The sequence below is a fragment of the Sphaeramia orbicularis genome, chromosome 3, assembly GCF_902148855.1.
Source record: "Sphaeramia orbicularis chromosome 3, fSphaOr1.1, whole genome shotgun sequence".
Taxonomy (NCBI): Eukaryota; Metazoa; Chordata; class Actinopteri; order Kurtiformes; family Apogonidae; genus Sphaeramia; species Sphaeramia orbicularis.
The window spans coordinates 44272410-44284739 of record NC_043959.1 but is presented as its reverse complement, the minus strand read 5'-3'; the positions used below and the strand labels follow the sequence as shown (position 1 = coordinate 44284739).

Sequence of the window (12330 nt, the reverse complement as noted above, 5' to 3'; positions counted from 1 at the left end):
ACTTATATCATTTAAGTGCATTGTCATTAAAGCATTTTAGTAAATACAAATTTGGGGCTTACAGTCTATCTATCTATCTATCTATCTATCTATCTATCTATCTATCTATCTATCTATCTATCTATCTATCTATCTATCTATCTATCTATCTATCTATCTATCTATCTATCTATCTATCTATCTATCTATCTATCTATCTATCTATCTATCTATCTATCTATCTATACTCCGTCTGAGAATTATGCATAAATAGACCTTTGTTAAGCTGATTTCTTGTGTGTGTCTGTCTATTACACTGTGCTTTAATATGAGCTGGAGGCTACACACACTCTGTTAGATTATGATTCATAAGTACGCCATTCTCTAGACAGGTAAAACTCATTATCATCGTCTCTTGTTCTTTGTAATGATTATATATTGCATAAAGACCCCATATTCTGTATAGCTATAATATTACCACTGGGAGTCATGCAGTATAAGCAAGTGTCAAAGACTGGTTCGGGACTAAAATCGGACCATGCCTTTTTCTTTTTTTTGTCTTTAGTACTGTAATGATCCTGGTTTTTAACCTGATGGTTTAACAGCACCATGTTGGTATAACCTCACTGAGCCTTCAGCCCAGCAGGAAAACCCACGTTCACTTTAGTTTCAGTCCCTGTGACAAAATGCTAGTATGTTTTAATGAGCACTGGTCCCATGGTGAAAAACTAAATTTCTCATTTAGGTCCAGGGCTGAAGAAGCTTAAGGGATCCCTGGACTACACAGTTTAAAGCCATTATCATCATTCTTAAACTCCACATAATGATTACAGATAACAAAGCTCATTCTCTACAATGCAGCAATAATTTTACAAGTGGGAAAGCCACATGTGAGAAACTTTAAACACATTGGCACAGTGGTGTTCACTGATTTTACCTAAGCAACAAGACTAAATCCACACGAACAACAGGGCAACAAGGTGTGTTATAGGACAGGTCATAGGGTTAAGTGACTTTTTACAGTGTAGTATTTGTGTATGCTTTTTTTTTTTTTTTGGCCTTTGGATATTTAGATATATACAGAACATCACAATTTAAGGCAATACTGCATTTAATCATACCATAATATGTTTACTTTGTGACCTGATAGATACCTCCATGGATTGGTTCAGTTGTGTTATGTACTGTACACAGATGAGCATTCTTCAAAAGAGTGATATTTTGATTTTACCTCCGCCAAAGAGGTTATGTTTTTGCCAGCGTTGGTTTGTCTGTCTGTCCGTGTGCAAGATAACTCAAAAAGTTATGGACGAATTTGGATGAAAATTTCAGGAAATGTTGATACTGGCACAAGGAACAAATGATTCAATTCTGGTGGTGATCAGAAGGGGGTGGGGGTGGGGGCACTGATCTGCCTTGGCGGAGGTCTGCGTTCTCCGAGTGCTTTTCTAGTTTTAAACGGAATTATGCATTTTTTTATTGGAATTACATATTTTACAACATTTCCTTGTGGTCTACATACATGGGTCTGAATTCGTCATTAATTAAACTCCACAGGTCCATCTTCAACCCTATTTCTGAGTAATGACCCAAGAAAGGTCGTTTTGAGCGTTGGCCCTTTAAATGCACATGACCCCACCCCCTTTCTGGGTTATTGGCTGTGCTGCTCTGTCCCGTTCAGCCACTTGTGTTCATTAATACAACCAACAACTGAACATTTTAGGTAATCGGCTCAAAGTTTGGACATATTTTCAGTATGGACTACAACCACTGCTGCTGACAAACAATTATGTCGTACTCGGAGAAATGTTCATCAGAAGTCTTGACCTTATATGTGGAAATGTTGTGATGTAACTTGTTATAGACATAACAAATTAAGAAGGAATTCAAACAAAAATCTCCCCAAGAGGTAAAGCCTTCTGGAACTCAACTTTCTCTAAAATTGAGTGGTCAAAAGCATGGACATTACCATATAAAATCTGTATTACAAACAAAATTAGAATAATACTTCAATACAATATATTAAATCACTGGAATTTATATTTAACCAAAAAAAAAAGGCACAAACATTTGGACAATATATAATGATTTTTTTTAAATTGGTATGAATTTACTCCTAAATGTTTTTTTTTTTTTTTTTTTTTTTTTTTTTCCAGATCTTTATATTTCAAGTTATTATTATTATTATTATTATTATTATTATTATTATTATTATTATTATTATTATTATTATTATTATTATTATTATCTGTCTTTTCTTCTTTGTGTCTGTAAGCCTGTGTATTATGTTAATCTATTTGTTTGGATGATTTTTCTTTTTGACATCTTGATGTTTGTTAAAAAACGTCTCTATGTTTTATATAAATGTATATTTTCAATCAAGCTGAGAAAAAAACAAACAAAAACAAAACGGGTTGTAGAAATCCACTCAGTTTTTGCCAAAATGAATATAAAGATAGCTTTGCAGCACCTGGAGGGTTCAAATTTAAACTTTATGAACTATTAGAGTTCACAAATACACAAATAAATGTACCAAAGACTAATAAAAGTGGGTTTAGCAAAATGTGACCCCTTTAACAAAATTAATAGCTCTGAACCGAGCATGCCAGCTTCAGGCTATTCTGTGATGCTGAAACGACGTAGTACAATATTTATAAGTGATTCTAAAATGTCTTACGTCTCAACCATGGTACATATCATTGATAAATATAGTAAACCATTTTGCCCCAAGAGCTCTTACATATGCATGCACCTACTCAAATACGAGCAGAATAACAGTTTTAATTTACATTGTACCACACAAATACACACATACACACAGAAAATATCATACCAGTGTTAATTACACTGGTACAAGCTTGGTTGAGTGTGAAAATCAGCAGAATTATTGATGAGGGTTTTATTATGAAGCTAAATATTATGGAATCAATGAGGTATGAGCGTGAGCTTGGGTGATAATTAAAATCCTGTGTCACATGATCTGAAATCTGTTTTAGAAGACTCTTCAAGCTGCAAAAAAATATGGGATATGTTTCTCACCACAAAGACACTTGACATTAACTTCAATGTGATTTTTAGATTTATTAGAGGGGGAAACAGTGCCATTAAGGCATGTATTTATCAATGGAATGAATGGAGAATTGAAGGAATGCAGCTGTTGAAAAAATTATTAGACCATCAAAAGTCATCAAAAACAATGGTTATGCAAGCAAGTACTGACTCCTGTGTGTATCATGTGACTAAAACAGAAAAAAAACAAGAAATGCCTAAAAGCACTGTTTTTGTCAGTACAATAAAATAGCTATTGATGTATGAACTTTAGTGATTTTGGTTATTATCAAGAAAACATGGAAAATGACTAGATATCAGCTCTGAAATTAAACTCTCATGTGCTATTTTTGTTGTTATCATTATATTTGTCCAAACAAATGTACCTTTAGTTGTACCAGGCATTAAAATGAACAAGAAACTGAAGAAAACAAGGGTGGTCTAAAAAATATTTTTGTGAATGTATAATGTCAAAAAAAAAACAAAAAAAAAAGATCACAAATGGCTTTTGAATATTAGTTTGACCTTCTAGAGTTATTGACTAATTTGGGTTAATTGATTTATTTGGGTATTTATTAGATGTTTAGTTTAAGAGTTATAAAGTTCTAATCAAGTTAAAAATAAATTCATTTCCAAATCCAATGCTGAACAATCTTAAAGGTGTAATACCGCTGATGACCACTGGGATTTGCTCCAAAAAGCCACGGTTCTCCAAGACTTAGATTGTATACAGGGTGTCCCATAAGTCTCCAAACATAGGAAAAATAAACGTTTCTTGACATAAACCATTTTTATTTATATAATATGCTCTATATGACTGCCATTTTGTCGGGAACACATTTCAATGCGTGTCTGCTGAAGAACTATAAAGAAGAAATATAAAGAAATACATGTTAGAACCATATATGTATGGAATGTATTATGTATGGAGACTTATGGGACACCCTGTATATATATATATATATATATATATATATATATATATATAAAATATCACAAAAACATAAAGTATTTATTTATTTATTTATTTATTTATTTATTTACAGCCACTGGTAGTTACAGCTGTCAATCATGTAATAACCCTTCTACCTATCTGAAAACACCTGTGAATGGACAAAGTCTGGACCACGGCCTAAATCTTCTATGGAATAAAAACAAAGCTAACAGCAGAGGGTAGAGTTCATTTTTCAGACCATTTAAATTCCAGCTTTGAAAGGGAAATATGGAATTTTTGCTCAGTGATTCCAAATATATCAAAGATTTCCTCTTTAATCAGCTATCTGTTTGTTTTTTTTTTTGTTTTTTGTTTTTTTTGTTTTCTGTTCCAAATTCTTGTTATTATATCAAGCTTTATGTGATAACATATATTTTAGGTGCCTATACAGATCACTATTCAATAGGTGTCTACATCTCACTTGAATAAACAAAGCATTAAACAAAAAGACCTCACGACATATTTTTGCAACCCCTTAAATAACGTTTAGTGCATTCCTCTGAAGCCGTTGTTATTGTGAAGGCAGTCCATCAGGTGTGACAATAAAACAAAGCAGGAGAGTATTTACAATAAAACTGAACCCAGCCACCGGAGGTTTTCTTAGTAGTCTATTCTAAAAGATAGCTCAGTAATTGGCACCAATTGTTCACATTTGTTGCCAGCACAAAAACAAACTAATGGGGTGTTAGTTATGAATCATTCAGAGACCTTACCTAACAGACATGTTTGTGTGTTTATCCACAGCATTTTTAAAATACTCATTACACCTTAAACATTATAAATGAAAACATGCTTTATTATAAACCTGGAAACTGCTCAGTGACATCTAATGTCAGAGACCATTTATATTTGGCTGTAAAATACAAATCCTACATGATCTAACAGCAGTTATAATATGTTGTAGTAAAACTGAAAGTGAAATATAACTTAAAAAAAAAAAGTATTATATTATACTTTGGCTCCATCACTGCAAACCCAGGACACAGCTATTTTGTACTATATTTCATACACTTGTGAAAAAAAAAAATATTAGACCACCCTTGTTTTCTTCAATTTCTTGTTCATTTTAATGCCTAGTACAACTAAAGGTACATTTGTTGGGACAGATATAATGAAAACAACAAAAATAGCTCATAAGAGTTTAATTTAAGAGCTGATATCTACAAATGTCCATGGTTTTATTGATAAAAACCAAAATTTAAGTTCTTACATCAATATCCATGACATTGCACTGCCAAAAATAGTGCTTTTAGCCATTTCATGTTTTCTTTTCTGTCTGTTTTATTCACATGATACACACAGGAGTTAGTACTTGATTGCATAACCATTGTTTTAGATGACTTTTGATGGTCTAATAATTTTTTCAACGACTGGATATATGTGTGGAGATTCTCTTTCAGACCACAAGAATATTTAACTGATTTATACTTCATGATTTACTAACATTTCTTGAGTCGATTTACTGCCGATTGCACCATTATTTAACACAGGGAGAAAAAAAAAAGCATGCCTTAAATCATTTTGCACTTTGCGTAGCTGTCATAGTTGAGCACAGATGAAGCACTGCCGAGAACAAAGAACAGGTAGTAGAAAACAGAGAATTATCTCTACTCACGATTATTTATTTCGACTGAAAGATGAAGGGTATTATCAAAACATATCCATTGCAGAACAGTCCAGATTTTCATTAACCCCTGTGATGAGGTCATTAGTAGGAAAAAATGTATATATTAACAAATGTCCAGGAGTTGAACAGAGCTTTACTAATCTTTTACAGTGTTGCAGGGCTTCATTTCATCTTTTATATGCAAAAAAATACTAATATATAAATAAATATGTAAAATCTTCAGCTTAATAACATTGAAAATCAGTGTCTCCTTACTGCATTTATCACATCCATAATAATGTTCTACCTCTTGAGGAATACGGTGCATATTGAAATTTCAGAGTATGTTAGGTTATTAAAATTCTTAAGGTTGGCCATCAGACTGTATAACAGCATACAGTGACCCTCCACCACCCCCATATCACATCATGTATATGCGCAATCGATATGTAAATATCTATAAACTTTATAATTAAATTTTTACACTTTTAAGAACGGTTATTTCTAGCTGCCTTTTCTTTTGCACTGGTGTGATGCATATTGCTGCTGTAAACTGTTACATTTCTCCACGGTGGGACCAATAAAGTCTTATCTTATCTTTTTTTTTTTTTTTAACTTTATTTGTATTATTTATTTTCTGTACATTACAAAACAAAACAAACATAGGGGACATTTGGGATACCTTGACCATAATAAACCTTGTGACTAACAATTGTTTTCAGTAGTGTGACGTTGAATTGAAAATTGTCCATTTCTTCCATTTATCCATTTATCATGACACTGCTCTTCTTGAGTCCTCAGTCTATGGCTCAGAATCTCCATCTCAAATATTCCATTCACAGTTTGTATCCAGTCGTTAGTTGTAGGTTCTAATCTGCACCTTTTTTTTTTTTTTTTTTTTTTTTTTTTGTTAATAGCCTTTTTACAGGCTGATAATAGTATTTTAAACAAATATCTATCATTTTTTCTTACATTATTACCAATAATACATCCAAAATACAACACCAAACATGTTTTAGGAATTGCATAACCCAATATCTTAACAATTGTTGAGTATACATTATCCCAGAATTATCTTATCTTATCTTATCTTATCTTATCTTATCTTATAATAATAATAATAATAATAATAATAATAATGATAATAATAATTATACATTTTATTTATAGGCGCCTTTCAGGACACTCAAGGTCACGTACAAAGTTGTTAAAAATAAATAAAACACAATTAAAATTATATATATATACATCTATAAAACACATAGGTACATAAAATGGCAGTAGATAAAAGTGAAATTATGGAATTGAGTAGGCCTGTCTGAATAAATAAGTCTTAAGCTGGGATTTGAAGGTGGTAATAGAATCACAGTTTTTTATGTGTTCTGGGGGGGCATTCCAGAGGCGGGGGGCTGAGCGGCTGAAAGCTCCGGACCCCATGGTAGTCAAGCGGGCGGGTGGGAGGGTGAGTTGGACAGATGAAGATGACCTGAGACTGCGGGTGGGAATGTTTATGTTGAGGAGGTTCCTGAGGTACTGAGGGGCCAGGTGGTTTATGGCCTTGAAGGTAAGAAGTAGAATTTTATATATGATGCGAGATTTAACAGGAAGCCAGTGGAGTTGTTGCAGGACAGGTGTTATGTGACTCATGGATGGGGTTCTGGTGATGATACGTGTGGCAGAGTTTTGAACCAGTTGCAGTTTATGAAGAGATTTGTCCGGTAAACCAAATAAAAGGGAGTTACAGTAATCTAGGTGGGATGTGACTAGGCTATGGACCAGAATTACAGTATTGTTAAGGGAGAGGGATGGACGGAGACAGGAGATATCGCGTAGGTGGAAATAGGCTAAACGGGTAATGTTATTAATATGAGATTGGAACGAGAGTGTGTTATCAAGGATGACACCCAGACTCTTAACCTGGGGGGAGGGAGAAACTGGGGAATTGTCAATATGAATGGAAAAGTTGTTTATTTTAGATAGGGTGGATTTAGTGCCAATAAGAAGAATTTCTGTTTTGTTACTGTTAAGTTTGAGGAAGTTGATGGAGAACCAGGCTCTGATTTCCTGTAGACAGTCAGAGAGGTAAGTGGGTGGAAGGGTGGAATTGGGTTTGGTGGACAGGTAGAGCTGGGTGTCATCCGCATAACAATGGAAATGAATATTGTACTTATGAAATATTTGACCAAATATCTTATATTATAATATATTTGATCTTATCTTATCTTATATTATCTTATCTTAAATTAATCCACAAAAAAATTCCAATTGTACCGCAGAAATCTCCTCCTTCTGCTGCTTCTGAATGGTTTGTGTTGTCATGCTGTTTCCCCACAGATACGTGTATAAATCTGCACTCATGTTTGTCAGATTGCATGTCATAAAATGTGCCTATGTTGTTAGCAGAATAAGAGCGTTAGAGTATTTTATAAACATACAGTGTCGTGGTTCTTATCGCTGTGCCTGTGAGCAATCTGGCACAGCACTATTTTGCACTTACCTAGGTAGATTGCTTTGTACATTATTAAAATGAACTGCCTGTGTTGACATTCATAAATATGTTCCTATCACTAGTGGATCACCTGCAGAATCAGTTACCTTTGTCTAGATTGTACCCTCATGTTAATTTTCCATGCTTTGTAAATCTGGCCCTAAGTTTTACGATTGTTTCACCAACAAAAGCGTAGAGTGAATTCTGTAATGTGAATTATTTCGACAATCCTTTCAATATAAGCCTGTACAGGACTGGAACATAAAGTATCTAAATGCAAAATAAGCTATTTAATTTAGTTTTGACATAATAGCCATGTTTTGTATTCACGTCTTGTCACTCCGTGTAATATTAGTATAATAAGTGGCTTTCACCATCACCGCTAGCATTTTGTAAAGGCACATCAAAAACAATTTCAATCAAACCAGGGTTGCAGAGTGACATTGAAGACATGAATGTACAGCGTGTTCTCTGTAATGTATGCAAATGTTAGTCAAGTAAAGAGGTGTGAAAAGTGGATGGAAGAGTAGAAAAGTGGAGTGAAGTGGAAAAAAAACTAAGCTGAGATTGATGTTTAAGGCACATTTTGGCATTTTAGGACTCATGTCTATATATCGGTCCTCGGATAAAATTGTAAAGTTTCCCAACTTGTTTCCAGTTTTTCTCAAAATGTATCCCTTAATGGCTGCTCTTGGCAGTTCCTTCAAAGGTAATGACTACAATGCTGTGGGCGTGTTTCCAGCTTTGGCCAAGTAGAATTGCAACACAAAGCACCCATATATCTTTTGGAAATTAGGAGTGAAAATAAATGAGTTGAAATGGATAGGATCCTCTGAGAAGCAAGAACAGAAGCCAGCAGAAAATGAGTCACTACAGAGGAGAGGGTTTATTATGGACTGTACTCAGAGAGGGGAACTATACAATGGGCAGCCTTGATATATTTTTTTTTACAGTTAATATCACTGCGAACAGACAAAAACACAAGTTCTTATGCTAGTGAGCTCATGACTTTCTTAACCGAAAAGGGCCAGGTACAATGATATAAATACCAGGCAGCGTATCATATTTTATTGGGTGAGGGGAAAAAAAAAAGCTTGAGCCATAAATCCCTCATTCTATCACATCTGACAGATTACAAATTGACCATAGACTTCAGCCACCACTCCTGATAATACTAAATCTTATATAAATCTCACAAGCCTGAAGGTTCATGCCATATTGAATTTATGCCTTTAGAGTATACGCAGAAACATACTGACATCACAGGAATATACAGGCTTAAATAACATGCATTCGTTTTCCTTAATTGGGATTGTTTAGCTCAGTTTGTGTTATTTATCCTGGTGTGTCGGATTGAATCGTAATAAACTTAATTGTAGGAATATGTTAATGCTGGCATTAATTTGGCTTCTATTTCATTTATCATAATTTTTCTTTTTCTTTTTTTTTTTTTTTTACTTTTAAAGACCTATAACTATTTATGTGGCGACTTGCAAATGAATTTTTCTCTAACCAAACCTCCCTAAGTGATTTATCGCCACTTATTATAATATTACCTTCTGCATTTTGCACGTCTCAGCAAAAATAAGAAGTTTCTTTTACTGATTATGTTGATGTTCAAAAGAGCTCGGGGTAAATTCAAAGGTTATTAAATCAAAACAAAGAAAACTAAAGAAAAAGCAACTTTATCAGCAAGTTTATCATTAAATGAACATAAAAGCAAGCGTCTAGCAGCGCTGTCATTTGTCATGGATTGCATGGATTTTAGTGACAAATTAAAATTGCAGAAGATGACAGTGTTTCCATATTTACTACGGAGCTTCTGAATGTCCAAATGGATTATATGTGACGACGCTGAAAAGCTAAAAAAAAAAAAAAAAAAAAGCATTTTACCTGAATCATTTCAATGCATGGGTAGGATTAGTGGTTTTAACCCTTTCATGCATGAATTGTGAGAACCTTAGTCAAGATTTTTTTTCTTCAGTGTTTTTATTCCTCCATAGGCATGAAAAGAAACAATGTGAACAAGTTTTTTTTTCTATGGAGTTACAAATACATCCATGCATTTAATTTTTGAAGAAAAGAAATGTGTGTGAAACCCAATATCAGAAAGTGATATGAAAACAATGAAATAAAAACATTTTTAATGCTGCTAATCTGATATTTACTCACATTTTAACATCTTCTAATGCTAGTAATTACTCACTTCATGGAGATAATATGCAAAAAAAAACCTTCTTGTCTAACAAATAACAATTGATTTACACTAAAACATGTTACTGCAGATCAGGTTTATCAAAAACAGTAAAGTTACAGTAATGGTATGAATGTCAGGGTATGAGATGGTGCGTAAGTGTCCAATGTGTTGGCTGATAGGAAACTAAAACAACAAAACCCATGAATATACGAGAGAACAGCTGGAAAATAACTGTCCACTGTAGTGACTTACGCATGAAATGGTTAAAGTAGTAAATGTGTTTGGTCACTGGTGGTTGTTTAGGTCTTTGAGGGTTTATATAATTTTTTTTTTTTTTTGACACTATTGTATATACCCTCTACACACGCCTGAATAGCTCTAACATACTGCATATTCTGCTTCTATAAAAACAAATAATATTTATTACATTTCCTGTAGTTCATTTGAAGCCGTCCTTCTGAAGGATGGAAGGCAAAAAAAAAGGAGGATACAACACAAAAGCAGTGTGGTACTAATTCTTGTCTCCTAGAAGGGCAACCCCAGTGAAAAATAGATGAAATCACTGCTGCTGCCACATAAAAGATGGATGCAAGGTGTGTGTCCTTGGGTACATACAGTAAGTGCTTGTGTAGATGTGTGCTTGCATACATATGTGTGTATGTGCTTCTGCGAGCGTTTCCATGTGAGTGTGGGCTCGTGACTAGATGTGTTTCAACTTTGGTTTAAAGAATGCTGTCTGGATGACGGACAGTCACACCCTTCACAAACACACACTAACCGCAGACAGCAGCTTACTTACAGACAGCGTTTTTGTGACTGGAATCTTTGCTGGGCATCATCTTCACCCCTCTGGACTTCAACTCTATTGCTTTTTTCACTGCAGAAAAAAAGAGGAACACAGTAATTTTATGAGCAGATATGACACTAAATCAAATCTAAATTATGATTAATCTCTGGATTGTTATTCACTGAACAAAATATGTTATGTGTAACCCAGAAGCTAATTTTACTGAGGGTACATTTGTTGTATTACCTTAAATAAAAAAAAAAAAAAGAAAAGAAGAGCAAATAGATCAAAAGACACAGAAAGGAAGGGACATGAGAGAAAAAGGTGGGGCATTAACCCATAAAGACCAGTTCCCAATTTTTTTTTCTCTTTATTTCACCTTTCTTAACCCATAAATACTCAAACATCTATCACTGACCTAAACCATCTACTGATCTAAACTGTTTAATACCTGTTGATCCACTAATTCTATCAATACATGTAAATAAGTGGTGTAAAATACAGTTTGTCGTCTTTTCATGGTCATCAGATATGACCCATTTGGATGTTCAGAGGCTCTGTAGTTACCATGGAAACACTGTCATCTTCTACATCATTGATTCACCAGTAAAACCCATGGAGTTGGATCAATGACAGTGGATGGACACACTGGGTTTATGTTCAGTAATAGTTATCTTTGATGAAAGAGTCACTCTGTTTTTGATATAATAACCTTCAACTTTAATCTGAGCTTTTATGAACATCTTGTTAGTAAATTAAATTAGGAAAATATATGATTTATACTGATAAAGTACAAAATACAGAGGATAATATTGTGATAATCACTTAAGAAAGGTCACATATAGAGAAGATTTCATTTGGGAACTGAAATAAAAGTAGAGCTGGGTCTTTGTGGGTTAAGAGATTTATCATTAATTACAATACTCTCCTCTATATTTTGAACATTTTCCAATGAAAATCAAGTATTTTCCTATATTTAATTTACAGATAGAGTAGATGTTCATAAAAGATCAGATTAAAGTTTAGAGTTATTATATTAAAAACAGAAAACTGGGGGAAAAAAAGTGACTTTTTTAGTAAAATCAATCATTAACTGAACATAAACCAAGTGTGCCATGGGTTTTACTAGTGAATCCATGTTGCATTTTACACCAATTATTTCCATGTACTGCTAGGATTTGTGGATCAACACATATAAATAATTGTAGATCAGTAGATGCTTTCGGTCAGA

The 12330-nt window shown here is 33.7% G+C and overlaps 1 protein-coding gene across 1 annotated transcript in view; it reads right to left on the bottom strand.

Annotated features, from left to right (window-relative positions):
- LOC115411411 (CUB and sushi domain-containing protein 1-like) overlaps positions 1-12330 on the bottom strand; it is a 692182-nt gene that overhangs the window by 271720 nt on the left and 408132 nt on the right. Inside the window, exon 7 of the mRNA XM_030123526.1 lies at positions 11112-11189. Within this exon, the coding sequence (XP_029979386.1) occupies positions 11112-11189 (78 nt within the window). The remainder of the gene's footprint in view (positions 1-11111; positions 11190-12330) is intronic.